General features: G+C 48.5%; 8 protein-coding genes across 8 annotated transcripts; 4 read left to right on the top strand and 4 right to left on the bottom strand.

Moving 5' to 3' along the window:
* Positions 1-271: 271 nt before the first annotated feature.
* Positions 272-918, bottom strand: BDV59DRAFT_185816 (uncharacterized protein). Its single transcript, XM_073690919.1, has 4 exons — positions 735-918; positions 649-678; positions 519-593; positions 272-452 (listed from the first exon to the last, which is right to left on the bottom strand). The coding sequence occupies exons 1-4, from the start codon at positions 891-893 to the stop codon at positions 297-299; spliced, it is 420 nt and encodes a 139-aa protein (XP_073544538.1). The 5' UTR covers positions 894-918; the 3' UTR covers positions 272-296.
* A 606-nt stretch (positions 919-1,524) lies between these two features.
* On the top strand, positions 1,525-11,355 carry BDV59DRAFT_204968 (uncharacterized protein; the record flags this gene model as incomplete). The annotated part of the gene is made up of 1 exon (XM_073694558.1): positions 1,525-11,355. One exon carries the CDS (start codon positions 1,525-1,527, stop codon positions 11,353-11,355), a length of 9,831 nt encoding a protein of 3,276 aa, XP_073544537.1.
* Positions 11,356-12,217: 862 nt separating this feature from the next.
* Positions 12,218-14,370, bottom strand: BDV59DRAFT_210064 (uncharacterized protein; the record flags this gene model as incomplete). Its single annotated transcript, XM_073695521.1, has 4 exons — positions 12,218-12,591; positions 12,625-13,837; positions 13,895-14,033; positions 14,084-14,370. 4 exons carry the CDS (start codon positions 14,368-14,370, stop codon positions 12,218-12,220), a joined length of 2,013 nt encoding a protein of 670 aa, XP_073544536.1.
* A 972-nt stretch (positions 14,371-15,342) lies between these two features.
* On the top strand, positions 15,343-16,909 carry BDV59DRAFT_185815 (acyltransferase family protein). The gene has a single exon (XM_073690918.1). It carries the CDS (start codon positions 15,384-15,386, stop codon positions 16,863-16,865), a length of 1,482 nt encoding a protein of 493 aa, XP_073544535.1. The 5' UTR covers positions 15,343-15,383; the 3' UTR covers positions 16,866-16,909.
* Positions 16,910-17,940: 1,031 nt separating this feature from the next.
* On the top strand, positions 17,941-19,745 carry BDV59DRAFT_210063 (DUF1479 domain-containing protein; the record flags this gene model as incomplete). Its single annotated transcript, XM_073695520.1, has 4 exons — positions 17,941-17,966; positions 18,188-18,576; positions 18,632-19,363; positions 19,420-19,745. The coding sequence occupies 4 exons, from the start codon at positions 17,941-17,943 to the stop codon at positions 19,743-19,745; spliced, it is 1,473 nt and encodes a 490-aa protein (XP_073544534.1).
* Positions 19,746-20,199: 454 nt separating this feature from the next.
* BDV59DRAFT_210062 (uncharacterized protein) lies at positions 20,200-21,285 on the bottom strand (the record flags this gene model as incomplete). The annotated part of the gene is made up of 1 exon (XM_073695519.1): positions 20,200-21,285. The coding sequence occupies one exon, from the start codon at positions 21,283-21,285 to the stop codon at positions 20,200-20,202; it is 1,086 nt and encodes a 361-aa protein (XP_073544533.1).
* Positions 21,286-21,991: 706 nt separating this feature from the next.
* BDV59DRAFT_195443 (uncharacterized protein) lies at positions 21,992-24,078 on the bottom strand (the record flags this gene model as incomplete). The annotated part of the gene is made up of 6 exons (XM_073692570.1): positions 21,992-22,038; positions 22,445-22,616; positions 22,677-23,084; positions 23,156-23,373; positions 23,486-23,553; positions 23,891-24,078. 6 exons carry the CDS (start codon positions 24,076-24,078, stop codon positions 21,992-21,994), a joined length of 1,101 nt encoding a protein of 366 aa, XP_073544532.1.
* Positions 24,079-24,362: 284 nt separating this feature from the next.
* Positions 24,363-25,719, top strand: BDV59DRAFT_195442 (putative glycosyl transferase; the record flags this gene model as incomplete). The annotated part of the gene is made up of 2 exons (XM_073692569.1): positions 24,363-24,367; positions 24,615-25,719. 2 exons carry the CDS (start codon positions 24,363-24,365, stop codon positions 25,717-25,719), a joined length of 1,110 nt encoding a protein of 369 aa, XP_073544531.1.
* Between the last annotated feature and the right edge of the window lie 96 nt (positions 25,720-25,815).

Here is a 25,815-nt window from a genome sequence, read left to right as displayed (position 1 = left end):
CCAACAAGGGAGAGAAAACTGTGTGGTTTCAAGCATAAGTGGCTGGAATAAATGAAGTCTGTCTACGAAGCAAGTTGACAATCAGTGTCAGTAAAGCATCCAAATGTACAAGCATACATTCGTTCGATCGTAGCCCCAGCTCCAGAAGTTAAAAGAGGAGATAGATAAGGTCATAAATGCTAAGACAACTGGCTGGTTAGTTTCCGTGAAGCCTATTAGGACCACGCCGCGTATAATACCTTCTTCACCATACTCATAGACCCGTCTATCCAACCAACCACTGCAATCGTGTCTGTTCAAACAACAAGGGAACTGCCAGACATAGACTGTTCCATACATTGGAATTTGGCCTGATCGGTCCAACTGTTAACAATACGCAACTCTCCGTGTGCGCTAATCTCTATGAAGCGATTGCTGTATCTCTCATTCGGCCGGATGGCAACCAATCCATACTAAATAGACGAAATTGGTCAGGAGTCTGCAAAGAAACTGGAGGAATCATGCTGCTTAAGGCGAACCTCGGTGCTCCCATGGCTGAATCCACGCGGCTCAACCCAGACATGATATGCTTCACGACCGTGACGCAGAACGACCTGGATAGCAGTTAGTTAAAACGCCCAAGAATTTTGGAAAGGCGACAAATTAAACCTTAGCGAGGCTACCAAGCCTGCCCGCCCGCTGACGAGAACGATATTACTTTCAATATATAGCCCCTGGAAAGAGCTGGTACTTACCCCATCATCGCGGCAGAGCCAAAACTCACCATCTGCCCGCATGCTAGCTGAGCCATCGTTTACCTCTAGGACAATTAGGTCACCATGCTCATTGCTGGCCAAAATGTGACCCGATGCAGAAGTGTAAAGCCCAGAAAGTTTTGGCATCGTGAGTCTCATCGAAGGTAAATGATCAACCCTTGGCGGTCCTGCGATGAAGTGGCTGGAGTGGGAATGGAAGGGTCCAAATAGGCAGACAAAATTGCAGAAGAGGAATAAGCTTCACTGAACTTGGTATGTATGAGGACATGCATGACACATACCAGGCTCCTATATCGTAACCAAACACACAATGAGACATTCCTAAGCCTCGGCCCGTACCTAAATTGACTTTCCCCTTTTCTTATACATAGTATTCACCACTTCACAGCATTTTCCCACTGCCCTTTTAAATGTGCGAGCCTGATTTGGTGGCTGCTAATTCCGACAAAGAAGTGGCCATTTTGTTACTACCCCTTGCCGTCGAGCGATTTAAAAGCCCTTGGCTCTCCAAACTTATTTTCAAGTGAACATTATCCGTATGATAACTAGAGTTCTCCCTCGCAAAAGCTTTTGCCGTGTAACGATGGCTTTCAGCCCGCATGACACTCTTTGCTAGAGGTAATCAGCTCCTGTAATGTAGCCTTGCAGGAGGAATGTTGAATTGTCTCTGTAATCTGGTGAATGGTGTAAATAGTGATCAATAATTCCAGTGCCTGCGGCAGAAGCAACAGCTCTCAAGATAATTCTGCATAGGAGTGCAATAAAGACAATGGTTGGTCATACTGCGGTTAACTCTTACCCTGCGCATCCAGGCAGCTGGCCGTCTACCCTGGATGGCCTTCAGGCTATGGGAATCCCACGCAGGAGTGTGCAAGCGGTGCATCTGCCCTCGGCCTTGCAACAAACAATGATCCTCGCCACCGCGATGGACCATCATGAAAGACTGTATATCGAACGCTACGATTTTACGATCCCACAACCCATTAGCCTGAGTCAGCTTGATCGTGCACTTCGCACCCTAGCGGGAAAGCACTCGATTCTTCGCTCAGTCATTTCCTATAACTTGGATCACCCGGGGGTTGAGATAGTGTTGACGGTTCTTGACCCGGACTACGTACAGCAACATGCTCAGTTTCTGTGGATCTCTAGATCCGTCGAAGAGCACGACAAGCAATGCAGAGTACAGTTTCGCATTCAAGGACAGCAAAAGAAAACCAGCAATATGTGGAATGGGCACATGTTATGGAGGGTCTCCGTGGTTCCCCTGCCCGATTCACGCGCTTGTCGACTCAGCTTCAGCTACCACCATGCTCTACTAGATGGCACGTCAGCGCGTCAGTTATTATGCTGGATCCAACAAGAACTTGAAACACCCGATTCGGTGCGTGAAACCTCCGATATCATGTCGATTGAGGGCCAGTTAGCTTCATGGAAAAGCTCGGATATTCAGATTCGTCTTCGGCAGCGGTTCCAAAAGCTACAGCCAGTGAAAGTGCCCCTTGAAATGAGCACCCCGAGCCATGAGATGGGACTCAAAATTTTAAATCGATCAGTTCCGACTCAATATGGCGCGCGGCATGGGGCAGCTGCGGTTCCTGCATGGATGGCTCGGCTTGCAGTTGCGCTCACTCTTTGCGCCTTTCAGGGGAACAGCGAAGCCTTCTTTTACGAAACGATGTCTGCTAGACATCTACTCCCAGAGCATGACCGTCGTGCTCTTGGTCCTGTTCTGTCAACCCAACCACGACTGGTCCGCTTTGACCGAGGCGTTCCGCTTCAGCCGATCGCCCAGTCGCTACGGTCGTCAAACGACATCCCCCATACTTTCGTAGCTGGGGAACTGCGGTCCATGCTACCTTGTATTTTGGGCCGACTTTCAGTGGTCCTAGCATGCCAAACTGATATATCATATCCCTCTCGAGGTGTCGGAAACTGGGATTGGGCAGGCCGTGAGACCTTTGTTGATTTTCCCGTGTTGATTGAACTCATGCCGTGGTGTGGAGATTCATTTGAGGTTAATCTCCATTACCACCGGATGGGGTTCTCGGACACAAAGATGGCGTTTCTCCACAGCTTTCTCTGCGACACATTACAGCGGCTACAAGGTATTGAGCTCGCGAAATACGATTTTTCTCAGGTCGTTGACTATATCCGGACCGAAGATATGGAGCTTGATTGCTTCCTCCGTGAGATCCACCAGGACAATAGGGGCCCGTTGGACCAGAACCAGTTGGTGACAACAAACTCGAACATAAGTCATAGTAGGACAAATATTCAACTATCGCAAATTGAAGCCACTATTTGCCAACATACCCTTGTGAAGGCCTGTGGAGTAATATGCGGTGAGTCATGGGCCGGTGAGTCTATGCTAGCATTGATCGAGCTCCACCAGCGCAAGAAGAATGATTGCTACCACGCAATGAAAGAGATCCAGGATTATGTGGTGGGAGCCCTCCCACGGGATATGGTTCCTTCTCACTTTATTCAGGTTGCCAGCGGGCTTCCACGGACAGGCACCGGAAATGTCAACTGGTATCAACTTGCATGTGCTGCCGACCGCACTAGTAAAAAACTATCTGCCACAAATAGTACTAGTCTGTACTGTCCTCAGGACCTGGAGGATAATGCTGCATCACAAGAGGCATGTATGGACTATTGGACTGCGCAGCTGGAGGGCAGCCTGGCGGCAGAGTTTCTGCACGACCGTCATCGACCTGCTGTGCTTTCTGGTGTCAAAGTGACACGCGAATTTTCCATCGATGGTGTGAAATTCAATGCAGTGGAAACGTTCTCACAGATTGCTAACGTCCCACCTTCCACGATTCTCTTAGCTTCCCTACGAGCTACTCATTATCGTATGACAGGGATGACAGACGCCAATATTGGTACACTCTTTCTTGATGGGAGTGAGAATATGAACTGTCTGCGGATACAAGTTGACGATGAAGATTCCTTCGAGGATTTAGTACGGCATGTGGGGTCTGTTCAGGAGGCAGCATTCGATCATTCTGGCGTCTTGTTAGAGGACATCCACCGCGGTATGAAACGGGCGGTTCAGAACTCACTTGTTCGCATGGTCTTTGCTTTCCACTCACAGAAACCCCACAGTCCATCATTCGAGGAGGTCGAAACTCAACCCAGCCTGTCTGAGCTGGAGCTTCGTATGTACGAAGAGAACAATGCCATCCGGGGTTATGTTCGATATGCGAGTGATTTGTATACCGCTCCAACGATCAAAGCGATAATGTCGGTATTCGGTGAACTCCTTGCCCGAGGACTTGAGAATTCTCAGACCCGTATATACATGATGCCCCTGACAAAAGAATACAATGTACTTGAAGCCATGGGGCTCATTGATACAAGCCCAGGAAACCATCCGCGCACTTTCAGCATTATCGATATTTTTGAACAACAAGTGATCTCCTACCCAGAGCACGTGGTCGTTAAAGACAGCTCTCGCCAACTGACATATGCACAATTGGATTACGAGTCCAGATTCTTGGCTAATTGGCTTCAATCTCGCAAACTATCACCAGAAACTACCGTTGCAGTGCTTGCTCCTCGTTCATGTGAAGCGATTGTGGCAATAGTCGGGATTCTTAAGGCAGGCTTGGCGTATGTGCCAATGGATCACAAATGGCCTAGCACCCGTGTACAAACGGTCTTCTCATCTCTGAGTACTCTGCATATACTCCTGGTAGGAGCCAACGTTGACCTACCCATAATCGCTGCCGATAAACTGGAAATGATTCCAGTGAGTCAGGCAATACGGGAGGGTTCAGAATTTTCTAGCCCACCATTATTGGAGCAACGCCCTTCGCCCAATAGTTTGGCGTATATTATATTCACCTCAGGCTCTACGGGGCAGCCCAAGGGCGTCATGACGGAGCACCGGGGCGTTATTGCTCGCGTACGCCCGCCCACACAGCTCTGCAGCGCTGGGGTAACCGGCAAAGGTGTGGCTCATATGGCGAGTCTGGCCTTTGATGCCGGAAATTGGGAAATTTATATTGCTCTTCTTAACGCTGGCACCCTTATTTGTATTGACTCAATGACGATTCTAGATTACACAGCATTGGATGAGGTCTTTAAACGTGAAGCTATCCGTGTTGCTTTCATTACCCCCGCGCTCCTAAAGGAGCTCATAACTATATCTCCAGGAACAGTGTCCCGACTTGAGTCATTAATCGTCGGTGGTGATAAAACTGACCCTACTACTATGACTTCTGCGCGCAGACTCATGGGCTCCGGTGAAATCGTCAATGGGTATGGACCCACAGAGCATACGTACTTCAGCACCAGATATAGCTTGCCAGCGGATGAGCTTTGTACTAATGGAGTTCCTCTTGGCCGTGTTCTTCCGGGGTCCGGTGCGTATGTAATGGATCCTAATCAGTCCTTGGTGCCTCTAGGTGTGCTTGGGGAGCTTGTGGTCACAGGGGATGGCCTTGCCCGAGGGTATACTGACCCGCAACGAAACAAGGACCGTTTTATAACAATAACAGTACAGGGCCGTCAGCTGGCAGCCTATCGTACAGGAGACCGCGTACGATACCGTCCTGGGGATGGATTGCTTGAGTATTTTGGTCGAATGGATAACCAAGTGAAAATACGGGGGCATCGTATTGAGTTGGGAGAGATCGAGCACACCATGAAGAAAGAAGAAAATATAGACACCGCCGTGGTTGTCTTGCAAAAGCGTGACAGCGATCAAGAAAGCCAACTCGTTGCCTTCGTCACAGAACAATCGGAAACAGTCAATGGCCAGAATGGCGTTCAGCATGGTGATACGGTTTACAACAAGGACACAAGGGCGCATGAACAACTATGGAAAGCAATGTTCGGAGCCAATACTTACAATAGTCCCATCAATATTTCCCAGGCAGGACGTGACTTTCTTGGCTGGACTTCAATGTACAACGGGAAGGATATAGACAAAGCTGAGATGAACGAATGGCTTGATGATACGATCGCCCAGTTCTGCAATGGTTCAAACCTTGGTCATGTACTGGAAATTGGGACTGGCTCCGGTATGATATTATTCAACATCCTTGATAGGTGCATCAGCTATACTGGCGTCGATCCAGTTGATTCAATGATGGACTTTGTGCAGGGTGCTGTTCGTAAACTCAGACCTGACGCGCAGGACAAGGTGCAACTTCACGTCGCAGCAGCCAGTGACCTTCGAAATATCACACTTCCTCATGTGCCTCAGACTGTTATTGTTAACTCTGTGGCTCAGTATTTTCCCAGCATTGATTACTTGAAAGAACTGATTAGGGTTCTTTTATGTGACTTTGGGGCTCAAACGCTTTTCTTTGGAGACATGCGATCCTACGCCTTATATTCCCATTTTCAAGTCTCCAAAGCTCTGCATAGCACCCATCCAACAGTTGATGATGTGCGTCGTATAATGGCAGAAATTGAACGCACCGAAACTGAGCTCCTGGTTGACCCGGCTTTCTTCATGAGTCTTACCGACCAATATCCCAGCATCGTCCATCATGTCGAAATCCTCCCGAAGCATATGAAGGCATGCAATGAATTGAGCTGTTACCGTTATGCCGCAGTCATACATCGCGCACATGAAAACAGCGCACCCGTGCATATTCTGGAAAAACAAGAGTGGATAGATGTCCATGAATCGAACATTAACCAGGCTCGGTTGATGGAGATTTTGCGGGAGGCATCTCAGAGGTCACCTCCACTGTTAGCCCTCGTAAACATCCCCCATCGCAAGACAATACACGAGCGTTTGGTGGTAGAGACACTTCCTAAGCTTTCAAATGACGATGGGATCGACTGGTTGGAACGACTGAAAAAGGATGCTGATGCACAAGCCGCCTTCGACGTTCATGATCTGTTTCAGCTTGCACAGGATACAGGATTCCGTGTTGAAGTCAGTTGGGCACGACAGTTCTCCCTGCTTGGCGCCTTTGATGCCATCTTCCATCGAATCCCGCCCGCCCAAGGTAAAGCGCGGACGTGGTTTCAATTTCCGAGTGATCACCATGGGCGTTCCGCACAAGAATTAGCATCGAGCCCAGGCAGCATGCCGTCCACTGCACGATCATCCACTGCGCAACGATTACGAAAGAAGTTGATGGAGCAGCTGCCATCGTACATGGTACCCGCTATCATTACAGTCCTGGATCGCATGCCGATTAACCCGAACGGCAAAGTGGACCGTCAAGCCCTGGCTCAGATGAAAGTAAGTCCAGACAACCCAGACTCAGAGGACGGGCCTCCAGTCGGGACCTCTGACAATGACTTGGAGGAGCTTATCCGCAAGGAGTTCTCCAGGGTTCTGGGATGCTCGGTCGGCCCTAACGACAACTTTTACGATCTCGGGGGGCACTCTCTAATGGCGACACGAGCAGTTTTCCAGATTGCCCGACAATTAGGATGCACTTTATCAATTCGCCACCTCATGGAGGCACCGACTCCGGCATTACTAGCCGGGCATATTCAGTCCATGAACTCTGACAACATTTCTACTACGAATCCAGAAACCCCAGGCCTACCGCTGTTACCACCATTAGCCGTAGTTGGTTGGCAGGCTGCGGTACAGGCAGCGAGTCTGGATCTTGCGGACATTGTGCGCGTTATGCCCTGTTCACCGTTCCAGGAAGGGGTTCTGTCTGCAGATATGGCACTTAATGAGCGTTCTGGCTATCGGGCGACGCTGTACATAAGCCTCCCAGCAGATCTAGACCGCGATGCCCTCAATTGTGCATGGCGAGAGGTTGTGGAGAGGGAGGATATGCTGCGAACAGTGTTTCTGCCTTCCATTCAGGTCTCCCCACCACAAGGAATTGCAGGGAACGTTTTCCTGCAAGCTATTCTGCGACCTGATACAGAGGAAATACGCCGAGTAGCAACTATTAATGGCCTCAGGGCTCCTTCTCCCGACGGCTCCGTGCCAGAAATAGGACTGGGCCGCGTCCCCGTATCTTTATCACTGACCAACGGCCTTGAACTGGGACAATGCCGACTAGTCCTAATAATCCATCACGCCCTCTACGACGGAGCATATCTCTCAGAAATTATAAAGAGACTGTCAAACGCGTATTCTCTTGCCTGCGGCCGCTGCCCAATTCCGCAGGACAATAGGAGTGACGTCTCTTTCTCTGCCTTTATTCGCACGCTTCAAACGCAGGATCGCTCACTGAGCCAGTCATTCTGGAAGCTCTATCTTCAAGGAGCTCCTATAGCGGCGTGGCCGATCTCCTCCCCAGCAGAAGGGGCAGAACGTGGCCAACGATTCCCTCGAGTGATGACAACCTCATGGGTGGGCAACGCTGGGACTCTTGCCCGTAAACTCCATACCACCCCAGCTGCACTTGGCCGCGCTGCTGTGGCTCTGGTCGTTGCTACACATAGCAACGCGGACGATGTCGTCCTGGGCGAAGTTTCGAGCGGACGACACCTCGGAGGTTTTGTCGCTGGTCCTTGTATTGCTACACATCCAGTCCGCATCCGCTTAACGAACAACCGTAACGAACGCTTGTGCGCCCACGAGATTGTCAAGTTGGCTGCGGAATCGTATGCCGACACTATGTCTCATCAACAATTTGGGTTAGCCGCAATTCGTCAGGAGAGCGAGCACCCGGATCTGGTTCCGTTCCAGGTCCTCTATGTGTATCAGCAGGCGTCGGAGGCGCCCGCTGAGGCCTGTAAAGGGTCTAATTCCCCCGAGTGTTTTGTGAGTCAACGTGGCGATCCAGGCCGTGTGGACTTTCCCTTGGTCGTCGAAGCATTTTGCCATGAATCAACGGGGCGAATGCAATTTCATTGTACCTATGACCCGGATGTTTTGTCCCCTAAGGATGTCGAGTTCGTTGGTCGGCATTTCGTCCGGGCCTTACATATCATGAGTACCAGCATCCGCTCGGTATCTCTGCCTGTGGAACCCAGCCAACTCATTGATTCCGAGGAGCGGAAGATGCTGCAAGTGTTTTCTGCTGCCACTACGCCAATTCGTGCCAACTATGTCTCAGGACAGTGCATCCATGATGTTATCTGTAGGTACGCAGAGGAAACACCTGGGAAGATCGCCCTGCAGTTTGAACAGCAAGATTTCATTACCTACCAGCAGCTTGATGAAATGAGTACGCACCTAGCCCGTGCTATTCGCGCCATATTTATGAAAGAAAGCAATGGGGGTCCCCTTTCGACACAGCCCCTTGTTCCTATCTGCTTTGACAAGTGCCCTAATATGGTTATTGCCATACTCGCAGTCCTTAAGGCCGGGGCAGCCTACGTCCCACTGGACTCTGGACATCCGATTGGAAGGCTTACAGCCATTTGCCGGGCAGCCAATGCCCGTATAGTGATCTGGGATGGTGAAACCTGCGGGGCTAAGCTTCATACCGTCTGCCGCGATGCGAAATGCTCCCTCTGGAGAGTAGAGGATTTGTCCCAGATGGACCGTACAACCGCTGGAAACATGTTACCCATCGTTTCACCCAGTGACTTGGCTTATGTCTTATTCACCTCGGGGTCGACAGGTGTCCCCAAGGGTGTTATGGTCGAGCATCGCAATCTCACCTCGTTCCTACAAGCACGAGCCGGTAGCACTGATTGCTCGTGGACGACTAATCGCCTATCCCTTCTTGAATATACTTTCGATGCATCAGTTGGAGATATCTTCGCTACTTTGTGCAACGGTGCGCGTCTATGTTTGGTGCGTCGCAGCCGTCTGATGGCCCAATTGGCTCAGTGGCTCAGTGATCTTGTCATATCTCACCTGGCTCTGACGCCAACACTTGGCGCATTTCTGTTCGATAGTATATGCCGGTGGGAATTGGATTTCCCGCATTTACGTACGTTAGTTTTTGGAGGTGAAACTTTTCGCCGCGAATTACTCCCACAGATCCCCCGGGAAATAACTGTCTGGAATGGCTACGGCCCTACGGAGGCTACCATTGAAGTAACGGCGTGCATCCTCCAGGGCCCAGAGAATTCTCCTTTAGTGGATATCCCATTTCTTTCTATTGGAAAACCTATCGGCCATAGTCGCATCTATGTTCTTCGACCAGGAACTGAAGAGCAGGTCGCGGTCGGTGTCGTGGGTGAACTCTGCATCGCAGGACCGCAGGTTTCGCGCGGCTATCTGAGTAATGAGGAGCTGACTGCCAAACATTTTGTCCCGGACCCATTCTCTGCGGGGGACACCATGTATCGAACTGGCGATTTAGTCCGGTGGCGTGGAGACGGCACTCTGGAGTACATGGATCGTATGGATGGACAGATGAAACTTCGAGGACTCCGCATTGACCCGATCGAGATCACGACAGCCGCCGAAACACATCCCTTAGTCAAGTCATGTGTTGTAAGCAAGGTAAAGGGCAATAACACAGAAGCCTTGGTGGCAGTTGTCCAGGTGGAGGATGCGGCTCTCCATCAACCGCAACTCACGACCGCGCAGATCACCCAGTACATTGCCAGATGCGTTCCAAAATATATGGTTCCAGCCCAAGTGCAACTCCGTAGTGGGCCTTTCCCACAGACATCAAGTGGAAAGACCGATCTCCTAGCTGTCACTCGGCTAGCGCAGGAAGGATACCGACAGTGGGCGGATAGTGTCACTACAGAGCTGACGAGCATAACCCGTCCTGCTCCAGGTACAATTGAGGCGCAGATTGCCAAACACTGGGCGGATGTATTAGGCCTATCAGAAGAGCAGATCGATATCAATGCGTCTTTCGCTCAGCTAGGGGGCGATTCCCTGCGTGCTATCACTTTGCTCGCTGCCTTTCGTCGTCATAGCATGCCGTTGCACATGGGTGACCTGCGACAGTCAGCGACAATCCAAAGCCAAGCTGAAAAGATCCGCACAGCAGCCCAGCATGGCAAGACGCGACCGAGTGGGCTACCTGGGTACATGCACGTCTATGCACGTGAGAACAGTGTTGGGACCGTTGTCCTTATCCATCCGTTCCTCGCGCAAACAAAGATCCTTGAGCCACTGGTTCCGTTTCTCGATTCGAAGTTTAATGTGATCCTCGTTGACGATCCTTACTTTGGCACGTCTCAGGGTCCAGAATCTCTCACTGCATGGGCCGGTGTGTACCTCCAAGAAATTAACCATCAACTGCCCAAAGGCCACGGATTGATCGTGGGTGGTTACTCATTCGGTGGTCTCATCGCGATGGAGATGGCTATGCTATGGAACAAACAGCGCAAGAAATACCCAGCAACCCTCCTCCTTCTCGACCCGGGCACATACACTCCGACGAGCCTTCACAATGTGCATGAGGAACAAGAACAAGATACTGCACTAAGTCTACTGAGTGTTGAGCAACGCACGATGACATCTTTCCAGGAGCACTACCACCGCCATAACCGCGTGCTGCGTGATACTCGCCCGCCGCCGGTATATCATGGTCGGGTTCTATATTTGGCACTGCCGGAGCGACTACAAGACTCAATTGCCGCTTGGTGGAAGACACAGTGTCCGCAGATGACGATGCACGTTGTGGAGTGTGACGACCATTACGCCCTTCTCAAAGAACCGGTGCTACCGATTGTTGGGTCGCTGATCAACGAACATTGCTGTCTGCGGATTGCCGACAGCCAAACATTGTGGTCACAATAGTGGTTGTATCCACATGTGGTATCCAGAACACCGACAGTTATGAGGTGGATATGGTCGTTGAGCCTTTCTCAGGACCTGTTCTTGTTTCCAAATGTCCGGGTATCTTTGTTTATGAGCCATGTTGCACTCATTTTAAAACCTGTGAATGGGCTCTATGTCTCTGATCTACTAGAACGAACCACCTGGAACATTGTTAAATGCTATTATCCTCAAATAGAGTGTTTAAGAAGAACATATGTTAGTTTACGTTATGGTACCACTATGGTAATCAATTAATAAGGCCGGTGTTCGGGAGAAGGACATTTCTTGCTCTAACTACTTGCGGCTCGGCCGTCCTGCTATTTTTTGAATGAGGGTATAACGCACTGCGAGTAGGCGAGCCAAAGTGGTAATTGAAGAGATAGAGGGCGACACGTACGGCTGAGATGCTAGTACCCTACAGAGGCCGGCGAACTCATGCCTTAAGGTAAATAGGTATGGTCAACGTGAGAAGTAGAAGTTGTATTCTGCAAAGAGTGGCCGTCCTCTACGGGCCTACGTACAATCTGAGGCCAATAGATTGGGCTTAAAAGGAAACACAAGAATCCACCAGATCCCGCATTCCATTATTTTTCATCAGCCATGGGGGTCTAACTAGATATGCAAGTATTTGAGTCTTCACGGTTCAGGTAGTTTCCCAACCCTGTCATTTTTGACTCAATCTAGTGGCATGTGATGTTGCAGAAAACACGTCTTTTGCCATATTACGCCCATTGAAGAGGGTACTCTGGTATTGTTCATGCTCTATTTGAGGTTTGCAAAAAAACGTCGATATTATTGAAGGAAAACATTTCGTAAACTCTCGGGAATATGGAGATAAAAATTATTCTTCTTTTGAACCTGGGCATTCGTATTCGTAACCACTGTTCTTTTTATCCTTTCCTGAATGTCTTGATGCCAGAACATCTATATATCGGGATAGACTTTCACAAAGCCGCCCTAGGACCCATTCAGGCTCTGTTTGGGAGGCTAGCATGGGGCTATTTTCCCCGAGCCAGTCCCAGCTCCAGACCCCGTACTCATCCTCGCGAGGAATGTCTGCATCCAGGATAGGGATGGTGGAGCGAATGACTCGCGAGAATTCAGCCCATTCCTCGTAGGTATACTGCCCCGGCGTTCCACTCGCCACATCTGCCCCGGCTCGGCTGACCGCAGACACCAGTTTGCGGGCCAAGTGAAAGCCTGTTGAATCTATGTCTCTTGATCCCTTGTCAGATGGTGGAGCCGAACCTCCCAGCGTCACCGAGGGCGCAGCGTTATGGGCCCTCTCTTCACCGATACCCTGAACGTGATGTTCAAAACCTTGGCCTTCACCCATCTCCAGGAAATTCAGGATCGGCGGAACCCTCACTATCAGTGGGCGAGATGGCGCATCCCTGCGTGTCATATTCCAGATCTCAATTTGTGGGAGGAGCGTCCATTTTGCAAACAGATTCGTCAGGTGTTGAAACACGGCAATGACAGTGTCGCTCATTTCAGAAATGAGCGTTGTCATGGTTGGAACGGCTATCAATGACCAGATCACAAAAAAGGCCTTGCCTGCGTTGGTGGTGGGAGTGATATCGCCGTATCCTACAGACAGCAGACAGACAAAGTTGAAATACAGAGCAGAAAAATAGGTGAGGTCATCCTCCAAGGAGCAAAAGACTGCGGCGCCGCAAGTCCATACTAGCCCGAACGCGATCAAACTCAGGGTAAGTCTGTACCATCGATGGAACCGGACAGTTTCATGCTGAATGATACGGATTGCATCAAATCGCTCGCGCTCCGTGTTTACTGATATCACTGATGTTTGGCCGACCACCTTCTGGTAGAGAGCGATGATCATCCGGAATGCGAAGGATCTGCTTCTATGCCGCGTTTGGCGAGATCCCGGCGTTTCTGGTGCAATATCCGCATTGCACTCGTCAGGATGTTCGGTGTCCACCGTAGGCGAGGAGCGTTTGATTAGGGCCTTTCTTCTTTCCTCCATCCGTTTCCGAATGACATTGTTATACTGGACCTCATGAAAAGAGCGGTTAGTACTTCCGACCACCAGACCCAGCATAATAATGCCAATAACGGCATAAGGAAAAATGATCCCTCGAGCCACCGGGGTGGTAGCAGTGATATCACCAAAACCAAGCGTGAGGATTGTAATATCAGAGAAATACAAAGCATCCCCAAAATTGAGGCCAATAAGCCTTTGGAAAATCGCTGCCCCAACAATAAGCCAAACACCTAATGCTGTTGTTTGAAGGATCAAAGTCCGTTGACTATCAGTGAGTGTAAACTTCTGGGGATAGTGCCCCAACAAATACCCCAATAAATTAACCGTGAGGATCAGGGCCAGGACAAAATAGAGAACTGCTGCAATGACTGCAAACCAGAACCCCTGCGTATATGTTTGATGCGGAAGCGTGGGAGGCATATACATGTGTATAGCTGATGTGACCCCGATCAGCTGGAAATGTTAGTTTGCAAATATTACTCTGAGTCTCGTTATATACTAGGCACTTACAATAGCCGTGGCCAGGTACCACAGGACAATTGAGCAGGGCAACGCGATGATGTACCGCACTGCACCAGTGAAATTGCAGAGTAAAAACAAATTGCCAGCCACGCCACAGACAAGAGATGTGGCGTTGAGTGCAATTCCCCTGAATTATAATTAGGTGGCTGTCCTAAAGGGTCTATATGCTGTCCTTACCAATGAGGGTCGTCGTAAGGAACTTGAAGAGGCAGATCATCTTTCGTCTTCTCATCAAAGTGCAATGTACTTCGCCACGACATCACAAGAGCCACAATAGATATGACATTGGCAAAGGGTGCCGTGGTCGCAGCAATAAGAGGGATCGCGGTCGAGGCAAACCACCAATCCTGAGGTTTATCGTCCACTCGGGGGCGAGGATGGAACTTCTTGCATAACCCTGCCCGTACTGACCTGCCCCTTTTTCGACTGCCTGTCGCGCTGAGATGGCTCCTCTGGCCTTCCATCATGGTAGCCAGCAATTCCCAAGGAAGAAATACGAATACTCTGGCAGTTCCGCGAAGTCCGTATTCGGTTGAAGTGCGACCTTACCTCGCAAATCACATAGCAAGTTGTGGCGAGTCGATCATAGGTGGCCTAAAAAGCAACTGACAGAAAGCGAAGTAGCCGATCGTAGAAGGCTTATCCTACAGTAAGCTCTACATAGTGGAAATAAAAGGGATTTGCACCGTTTCTCATTGGGTCTACTTCTACCGATCTGCAGGGCAATTTCCCCAGCCATATCAACCAATAGCAGGATCTCTTAACACTGGAGCAAAAGTTAGGATTCTGAAAGGATTGATATGTTGTGTGAACTAAAAAAAGAAAAAAAAAGAGAGGCTAAAAAACTAAAATCCTGACACTCGCGGGCAGAGAGGAAGGCACAGAAGAAAAATGGTGAAATGTGCTGCGTACGGTAGGACACTTGGTCCTCCGCTTAGACCAAGGTTCAGGATATTAAGTGGTGGTGGATCCAAGTGGACCATAGGCAGCCATCCGCATAATTTTAATACTAGCTTTATTCATAATGTAATGATTTATCTGAGCTGAACTAGCAGGAATTCGTTAACTATGCGTAGTTTTCCGGAATCAGATACATACGGTATACAGCGTATTACCGGATGGGAATGTCAGAATTATAAGATCGCTATGCTATCTCTCTTTACCAAGGGTTTGGAACGTAACACCAGGCAATATTGACATTTATATGCGCTATATGGTTATAAAATACATATACAAACCTTGCCTTTAACGCTTATCCTGCGGCTCCTAAATCTCGACATCCAATATTAATCGCTGTGGATCCAGACAAACAAACTCGATTTGGTAAGTTTTAGATCAGGTCGACGCTAAGCTGGAAGCAGACCGCCTAAGCCTGAATCGAGAATTTTCTCGCATAGAGCGGACCGTGATTGGTACGAGGAATCTTGAGCGAAGGATGCCATTTTACCCTAACGGGACGTGGCATATCAAAGCTGACATGGAGGGAGAGCCAGAGACAGAAATTTGTGCTCGAACGACGCTCATACCTTCATACTCCGTGAAACACAGCATAGAAGAACAGAAAGCAGAGACGGCGAAGCAGACATCTATCTGCTCCACGATGGAGCGGACAAAATGGCTAGACGGCCTTCGCGGTATAGCAGCTGCCATCGTCGCAGCTGACCACTTTTTCATGAGCGACATATGGCATCCGTTTGTCTCCTTTTGGACTGATGCACTCCAGGGCCGCCACTTAGTTCAACTACCGCCCATCCGGATCCTCTTCTCTGCGCATGGCATGGTGACGTTATTCATGGTTATCTCCGGCTACGCTATCTCTATCGGACTCCTAAAGGCCCGAAATGGCCCGGATTTCATCCGACGAGTTTCATCCGCCATAGTGCGAAGAGCCTTTCGCATCTACCTCCCAGTTTTAGTGACAGCCGGCCTTGCCCAGCTCCTCTTCTTCTTCAATCTTTACCACTGGTCATTTGACAAAGGCCTTCTGGCTAGCCTTCCCCCACCCTGGACAGCTCCTTGGGCCCACATAGTATGGCTATTCGGCTACATGGCTGACAGTATCAATATAATCGCATTCGAGTATCGTGGCGGTTTGAATGGCCAGTTGTGGACCATGCCACTAGAATTTAGAGGATCGAATGTTGTTTACCTCCTTATTACCGGCCTTTCAGTGTGGCGGACGAGGTCTAGGCTTTACGTACTGCCAGGTATAGCAGCATTCTATCTTTGGTATGGCAACTGGGACATTTTCGGCTTCATATGGGGGCTCTGGCTGGCCGAGAAAGCAACTACTGTCTCTCTAGATACGAGAGAGGATTTTAATACCGAGTTCGAAATGACAGACTACGAAGACGAGGCAAGCCGGCCGTTCATCTCATCCCTGACTCGAGGCTCATGCCGCGCTAAGAAAAGTCTGAATTTGCGGATGCGTAAGATTCTCCCACGTATAGGAGTCACATGCATCTTTCTTGTGGGCTACTATCTCCTTTGCCTCGGGAATGACGGTCACCTGCCACCCGGATACCAGTTTCTTTCCGTGCTCCAGCCCGCACGTTGGAAAGATAAGTGGGACATATACCACTGGTGCTGGAAATCAGTCGGATCAGCTATGCTTGTCTACTCAATAGCAGAATTCCCGCGGTTGCAACGGCCGTTCAACACGCGCCTAGTCCAATACCTGGGGAAAATCTCCTTCGCGTTGTATCTTTTACATGAAACTATCTATCAGCTTTTGAGGAACCCGCTGCGAGATTTTGTCTACCGGGCGTTGAGCGGAAAGGAGTATGGGAGTAGTGGTGAGGCCTTGGGAGCTGATCCATTTTGGTTTCATGTCACTTGGTGGACGACAGGGGCTTTTCTGGGAGGATTAGTTGTGTGTGCAGCACATTATTATACGATATATGTGGACAATCGCTGCGTGGCGTTGGCAAAGAAGGTGGATCAGTGGTTTAATTCTTGATTATGCATTCTACGAGGCATAGAATAATCCTATAATGCGCCCACATTCCGAGTTTATCAAGCAATGACCCCAATGACATCAGACTTGGTACGACATACTCTCAGGTCAAGCACAATTTATAAGTTTGATCCTTTTTGAGCTGTCTGATAGAGACCCGATATGCTGGGAATGACCTTCCAGAATTACCTTTCCGTGCACGATCTCTACTAGCCCTAAGGTACAATGTTTGATGAACACCGAATGATGGTAGAGGAGTCGGTCTAAGAAGTCAACTGGTTCCGTAAAGATCTGCGCGTGTGGAAATGGATCTACAATGTTTCCAAAGCAGCTTGGCGGGATACTGCCGTGCACCTTATCACTCCTTAGAGCTGGGATGGCATGCTACCCCAACCAACAAGAAAGCCATAAGGTGTAGCCGAATAGAGAACATGCCTGATGTCGGGAGTAACTTGGCACCACCTTCTCGGAGGAAGGATACCCAAGAAAATTCTGTATCATTGTACGAAGCAATGAAGTTTTTTTAATTTATCTATTCTCTCTCTCGCTCACTTTTTTTTCTTTTTTTTTTTTTACTCGAAGATAGTTCTTTCCTTTAAAGGGCTTTGTATTTACATTGCTATTTAGCTATTTCGCCATATCGAAGCAGCTAACGATTGCCTATTCTGTATGTCCCGACAGCGGGTATACTACTATTTTAGGTAAAATCACAATTCAGCAAATAGTCCCCTCCTACCGTAGGTATAAAACAACTTAACGCCCATTACAAATATGCTTACCTTGCGTAAGCAATTTAATAGTTGGAGGACAGGTCTCCAATACTATGGAGTGGAGACGCTGGAGTTCAGAAGGGAGTCGCCACGTTCTTCCGACCAACGAAAAAGGGAAGGACAAGCAACAAGACTCATATATTATGTCGGTATAATTAATTTGCAGCTGTACTTGACAGCAATCTATGGGTCATTTCACAGTGTACTGCGTAGTGGCACATTGGCGGCGCTCTGGCGGGAACAACCCTAATCAGGAAGCATACCCGCCCACATCTCTCCAATATGGGCACATCCAAAATAGCCACGAAATGCAGAACGCTCTTTCGGTAGACTCGTACGGAAAAGATTTGCCCCAGAAGACTATAAAAGCACCCTCAAGTCTCTCCCTAACTATCGTTAGCACCATCGATTGTCAATCATAAGCAGTGACGATTGTCCTACATAGCTCTTCTTTCCTCACTATCTCACCACTCCAACTATGTACTTGGCTGGTCTCACACGCATGGCTGTTAATTTCCGTGGATGCATCTCCCGGCTTAACTCGGATTGTTACAGGTCGTTGTCTTCTTCTGCCCGCTGTCCCCGGCAAGAAGGTGATATCTCTTCAGTTTTTGTATCCCTATCCGGGAAGGAAAACGCTCCCCTGTCTCAGAGATTCGCAGAACAGAAAAAGAGACTTATTGCTGGACGTGAGGATCAAGTCAAAGCTAGCTGGGATCGCCTTCTTCATCAACTTCGCGAAGAAGTTCAGTTGATTGAAGAGCGTGGGTCGGATATCATCCCGTCTATTGACTTCAAGGATATCCACAATGCGCCGAAGAAGTTTCAAAATGAGCTCCGAAAACGGGGTGTAGCGGTGGTACGAGGGGTAGTCCCAGAGCATGAGGCACGGGCTTATAAAGAAGAAATTGAATCATATGCCAGAGCCAATCCGGGAACGAAAGGTACGAATCTCAGTCTTTTACCATGAGACGCTTCGATCAATCTAACCAGTTTCAGCTTACCCTCCACACGACCCCCAAGTATACGAACTATATTGGTCAAAGCCCCAGATGCGGGCCCGCACACATCCCAATGTGTTGGATGCACAACGGTTTCTAATGGGCTTCTGGCATTCGGATAATCCGGACGCCATGATTTCGCCCTCTCATCCACTTATCTACGCTGATAGACTTCGCATTCGGCAACCTGGCGATGCCGGATTTGCACTGGGTCCGCATGTAGATGGAGGTGGTTGCGAGCGCTGGGAGGACAACGGATATGGTCGTGGAAACGTCTATGACAGTATTTGGGAGGGAAATTGGGAGGAATATGACCCCTGGGAGGCCAGTTGTCGGGTGCCAGTAAAGGCAGATCTTTACAACGGAGCTGGAGCGTGTTCGATGTTTCGCATGTTCCAGGCATGGCTGAGTATGTCCCACACAGGCCCAAGAGAAGGAACCTTGTTGGTTAATCCTCTCCTCTCCATGGCCACTGCATACATTCTCCTGAGACCATTCTTCGAGCCTATTTACTCCCCTTCAAGCACCTGCTCGCGAATTGCAATGGATACTTTCCTTCATCCGAGCAATTGGAGATTAGAAGAGAACCAAACCAGCAAATTAGAAGGTGCTACTCAGGGATTTGCCCAGGAGCTTACTACAACTCTTCATCCTCACTTGGCGCTGGACCGAACTATGGTGCACGTCCCCAATATTGCCCCCGGCGACTATGTCGCCTGGCACTGCGGCAGTGAGGCCCCATCAATTAACTACGAAAGTGAATAAACTAATGATTGAGCGCGACAGCAATCCACTCTGTTGACAAAATGCACAATGGGACCGAGGATTCGAGTGTGCTTTACATCCCAGCATGTCCAGCCACCGAAGCCAACGCACATTATGTCGGGCGCCAAAAAGCCGACTTTCTGGCTGGAGTACCTCCGCCAGACTTTCCTGGAGGCAAGGGGGAAAGCAAGCATGTGGGCCGAGCATTGGTGACAGATATACCCGAGTATGCCAGCCATTTAGGCTTGCAGGCCTTCGGACTTGATAAATGGAACACGAACGAAGCTGGCCTGACTCGTGGACAACGGTTGGTTTTACAGAGGGCAAATCAGATCCTTAGTTCCTAGTCTGCGTCACGTATATACCTTATTTTCTTTTCCAGATTTTGTGAAGCTTGTGCGTGCTGTATTTATAATTGCCAAATAATACCGGGCGTTCCAGAATTGGAGGACCACAACCGCCTCTATGTACATAACCCTAACCTCTCCACCAAAAGTTCCAAAGACCTGCTACTTCTTGCAATATGCCACGTATGGGTTCGATGAAGCTTCCTTAAATCTAAACTATCTTTGAAGGGTATCTATAATTGATGATGGAAAGAAGTGGCAAACCACACGAACTCATATGATTGGAATTGTATGTCACATTTAACTAGAATATGGAGGAAATAAACAAAGATAATATTACATAAGGCAGAAATATCTTGTAAGTGATCGCGATGATTGTATGCAAAATAAGATAAGCAGAAGCAAGAACACTGAACACGGTGTATTAAGTGTACGTTCAGCCGACGAGTATAGCCTAAAGCATAGCAATTGCAGAAACGATAGCGACAAAAATACATACTCCTCCTGAGAGCACCACGGTAGATCCTGAACCACCGGTGAACAGCAGCTGGCTAGGTGTTGCAGTCTCAGATGGCACAGCAGCGGATGAAGAAGGGGTGTTGGTCTCCACAGTCTGCGGAATGACAGGACGCGAATTGACGGGGTTCTTCGTGGACAAGCTAGCGGTTTCAGTACGCATAATGGACTCCGTAGTGCTAGTGCCACCTTGGTTGTCGCAAGCCGATAAATCCAATCTATCAACAACATATTGTCTCTGAAGCCAGGTCTCTTCGACGCGGTTGCTGCAGGTTTCGGAACTGCTGCATACGTGATTGTCATGTACAGCATACGTATAAAAAGTAGATGTCTTTCTTTCCAGAGCTCCATCGGCAACGTTGGGCTGAAGGGACTCAACGGGATACCCCATATAAGATGTGAGCGTCTGTGCACTTCCACAATTACCGATGGCTTCGCGGACAAAATAGCCGGTGCTATAATGATCGCTATGGTCTCCTTCTCCGTATGCATGAGTAAAGTCTTGGGTGTTGACACGGTCGTGGTCATAGTTATCGAGCAGTTGTCTGAGGACGCTCACTAGTGCGTCTTTCGAGTACGAAGACCCAGTGAATGCAGTGAGAGAGGGTACAGCTCCTTGCCAGAGCTGCTGCAGGCTTCCTAGCCCAAATCCTTGCCCGTCATCCCGTCCATCAGGTAGACGGAGGAAGGTAAGTGAAATGCTGGGATTTCCGTCCAGTGTGAACAGGGGAATGCTGAAGCCTGAGATTCCGGCGTCCGATTGTGTCCAAGTGTTGTCGACACCACTCATGGCCGCATAGGCAGCCCTGGACCCTTCCTCTCGAGAGGTCCAATAGCTTTCATCACCTCCTGCATCACCAGCGGTGATGTAGATGGTTCTGATGCTTCTCCCAGATTGGATCTCATTAAGGATATCGGGGTTGAGGAAGAGCAAATCGTCATCCTGATGGGCAACGATGTTAACTGTTTGAGTGCTTGCAGTAGCTGCGAGGGCTAGCGGAATAAAAAAGGAAGGAAATCTCATTTTCTATGGGATATGCCTGGTCACAAGTTGAAAAGAAATAATGAAAGATTCTGGCGTGAAAGGATTTCCTGATGTATGGGAAATCTTCCTCACCAGCGTCCTGCAGGGCTTCATATACCTTAAGCTCTGCTTGAATGAGACACCTTCGTTCCGTTTTCATTTCAACTCTGCGAATTTATGGGCTAGTGGGTGCACACTATACCCAGAAATTCTGTCTTAGCAGAAGCCAGGAGGGTGATGAAATCGGAATGACAGTAAACATTAACGCCAAAAACGGTGACAACATAACAAACACACTTGAATACTACAGCGGGATACTTTTGCCTTTGTTTGTTTGCATTTTTCTTAATGTACGTTTTCAATTATCAACAATGTGCTATGGGATGATGTGCTCGCTTGTAAGAAAACACTGCTCTAGATTTGATCCTATCATTAGAAATGCCACAACAGTGGGAGTCTGTTACCTAATTTATACAGCATAGTTACAGTCAATAAGACATATCAATTTCTTTTCTTTCTAGTTAAAGCCCGACTCTCCTACGTATAACAATATCATGCTTTTGTTCGAGATGGGCGCGGCATAAAAGGCAGATGGCTCCGAATTTGTGGTGGGCCGATAAGAAAAAATCCTGCCTAAGAAATAATGAGCAACAACATTTCTCTGTTTTCGTGGGTATGGCATAGTTCCGGTTGGCTGGATTGCTCGTTAAAGCCTGAGTTTAACTGTTGCCGAGTATACCGTAAACCAGCCGTCTGTCAGGCCTGCCAATGGAGCCGGATCATTCCAAATGCAAAAGACTTACATTCCACGGTCAGCCTAACATAACTCCGAGGTCAAGCTGGCCATGGACACAGTTAGATGGGTCCAAGAGTGGTGGAGGTATGTCTACCGGAAATAGAATATTCTCATTGTGGTTTGGCTTTTCCTGTTACGGAGAATTGTTGTTATTGCACAACGTTATCAAACGACACCTATCACAAGTAATTGACAATAGTAAAGGACGTATTAACTAAATCTGTAATCAACATCATTGAGCAGTCTCGAGTGGCATTCCCATTTATTACGCGTCGTCGTTTTCATATAAAGGATAGTCCTTATCCAGAAAATTCGACAACTTGGACTTCCTCCATAAATTGCTAAGCTCTTCCCATTTTGTACTTATTGTCCCCCATCCGACTGCATGATATAACAGAGCTAGGAGAGCGATAGTGTAGCCGATGACTTGAATATGAGAAATTTGTGTGCCCCAGATAGACACCGCCAGAAGGACTAGTACGATATTCTTTGGAATGCTCACGAGCGCCATCACCAGCCCAGAAGTCTTTTGAATCTAGAGTCTTGTATTAGCGGACTGTTGTCGGTTAATCCACGGTCCTTCTGCTTAACTTACAAGCAAGTATATGGAGACGTTTAGCATAAAGCCCATTAGAGCGTTAAGCAGCAATACGTGTGGCCCAGTCCGATGGATAGCATCCCAGTTGAAAGACGCATATTCGGTGTACCTTACCACGACGGCATTCATCAGTAAACAAGATGGTGCAGTGTAATATAAGCTGACGAGCGGATCCATTTTGACTCCATTTTCAGAAAGCAGAATTTGAACCATAACAAGGCGGTTGGCATCAAAAACAAGGCATGCCATCTGAAAGGCGAATCCGGTCCAGGAGAATTGAAACTGCCCTGTCCCAGTGAGGACGACACCAAATGTAATTATTAGTATATTTATCAATGTCTTAATGGACGGGCGCTCAACTCTCCATGCCCAGGCTGTAAGAAGACTGACGACAGGACCGGAAGCCTTTTGGATTTAATTGTCAAAGACTTCTCTCTCGAAAGTAATTGGCAATTAATGCTGAGAATTGTACGTACCTTCAACATCTGAGAAAATGAAACATCCAAATACACGAACGCGATGTTACTGCAAATCAAGCTGCCGCTGTAAAGGACGCCGATGGGCGCGATTGAGCGAGTATAAAACGTTGGTGTCATCCCAATTTTTGCTCGGCCTTTGAGCAAAGTCGTTGTTCTTGACAGAACTTGGGTGGCAATTGTGGTGAACAAGAAGTGCCATGTTGTGAGAATAACAGCTTGAACGCGTTAGCTGACCGCATTAGTAGACGGACGTTGAACGCACGATAATCTAATTATGTATGAGTAATCGCATAGCATGTTAAGTGATGATAGCTCAGATACACTTACTGAATCTTTCAGGTGCCAGAATCCATTTGTTAAACAGTATCGTACCAATGGACAGGAATATCCACGCCCTGTCGGGATGGTTAGTTTTAAAAAATCATATTCCCTTGGTAGGGACCTAAGTACCCAATGTACACTAAAATTTGTCGTCGTGGCTCTGCGCGAGCGTCTAATATCGCTCCCATAATCTGGACTTCTATGCATGTCTTTTGGAATTTCGAGTCTTACTTCAAACAGCTTTATGGCCTTTGACTCTCATGCAAAGCTTCAACGGCCACGGTCCTCCGCGACCCAGTCACTCATCTAGGAAGTAGCCTGCTTCCAAAACTCCACACGATGTGACATGGCCTAATTCGTCCAAAAGCATATCGTAATAGCTGAGACTTAGATGTAACTACGCATTTGTACTTGGGACTTGGGTCCCGGATGAGGAACTCCCAACGAGATATGCGGTACACAGATGTAGCGTCTTCCACTAAGCTCACTAGGAAGATACTACGTTGCTGGCCTTGTCCATGTATTGTACGTCCAAAAGCGTCATCGATAAGGTTTGCACATCCGTACTGCACGTAGGAGCCCTGCATTCTATCGGCCATGACGCTCACTGTGGGGCAAAAACAAGTGTGAGAAAGACAGGATTATTCAGGGACTACCATTTTATATACTGGATACTACAATGTTTTAGAGGTCCTTCTGCCGAATTCGGTCCTTTATGTCCCGACTGCGACTGCTGGATATTTTATTGTGACCCGAAAGGGAAAACCAGACTCCGTCCGCAATCTTGGCTGAGCGGGTCGGAATCTGGTGGCATACTCGACGGCTGTCAAAACTCTATAAAGCATGCCATCGCATGATCTAATTGGCGGAAAAGATGCCCGCTATGTAGTGGCGTATCAGAGTGCGAGCTCGCATACCTGGAATACCAAGATGGAATGTTTGTGCTCACCTCCAGAACTACGCCTCATATTTACGGTTCTGGATGCGGCAAGCTTCTTCGATGTCGCACCCTAGAGACCATTGCAACCATTGCCCATTCTACGGAGATGTCTTGGCCACTAATGTTGGGTATATGTCTTTGCTCTTACTGCCACAGAGTCACTCTCCTTTAGCATGCTTTCTTCATGATGATTAGCACACGACCGCTTTTAGTGTGGAAACTCCTTACTGCCACATCGGTAGCCGTTATACTCATCCTCTACCTGCGATCTAACCTAAGTTTCAACCCTCAATTCTTTCGTTGCAGTGCCTCTGCCGCCGTCAATACTTCGGTTTCTACAATACCAAACCAAGTACATTATGTGTACATTCTACAAGACCCCGGCTCGAACTTCACGTTCCAGTTTAAGCACTTTCTTTCCATTTACTCTGTTTGGTACCACTGGAATCCTGAAGCTATCTACCTCCACACCAACGCCAATGAATCTGCCATCAGAAACGCTCGGGAGGGGAAGAGAGGGAAATGGAATTATCTTATTTTCAACACCCCGAACCTCCGACTAAACTATATCGAACCGCCTACTGTCGCTGGAAATGGGGTGTCTATCGACCAAATGGAGCACAAGTCTGACTTTGTGCGCGTTTCTGCGGTCTGCGATTTTGGTGGTATCTACATTGACTGGGATGCGCACCCTATCCGGGATATCAAATACTTGAGAGAAAGCGGCTTCAATTCAGTCACCGGACGGCAAGCAGGTGGTGAGATAATGAGCGGCACTTTCATGGGCAAAAAGGACGCACTCTTGCTTCGGACGTGGAAGAAAGAGATGCACCGGGTTTATGACACTGGTTGGACAACCCACAGCAACGGAGCCGTAACACGTTTGGGCCAACGTCTTGCACGGATACCTGGAGAAGTCCTTATCATGGAGCAAGACGCGTTTGGTCCAGGCAGCTGGACACCGCCTGATAACATCATATTATACGGAATCCATAACGAAACTGAGTCCAACCTGAATGCCATTGCGAATAGCACCTCTCTTCCATCTTACGATGAAGGGCTTTCAGATCGATGGGACAGGCCGCAAGACTTTCCGTCGTGGGAGATCGACTATTCACACACATATATACTACATGCATTCAACCCTGCTCGAAATGGGAACCCTGTGGAGGGGTTTAAGCACATTACTCCGGAGTATATTCTAGCAAGGCAAAGTAACTTTGCGCGTGCACTGTATCCAATCACAAAACATATGTGCGAGGCTGGTTTATTAGAGATAGACGACTCATATCTGGGATAGTAAAAAATGAAGATTTTTCAATTATTGTAGCGGGCATATGGGGTTATCAGGTCAATAATTCGGATTTGATTCATTCTAGTTTTGAGGAGTATGATG

Source organism: Aspergillus ambiguus, assembly GCF_047715705.1.
Source record: "Aspergillus ambiguus strain CBS 117.58 unplaced genomic scaffold BDV59scaffold_38, whole genome shotgun sequence".
NCBI lineage: Eukaryota > Fungi > Ascomycota > Eurotiomycetes > Eurotiales > Aspergillaceae > Aspergillus > Aspergillus ambiguus.
This window is presented reverse-complemented; position numbering and strand designations above follow the sequence as displayed.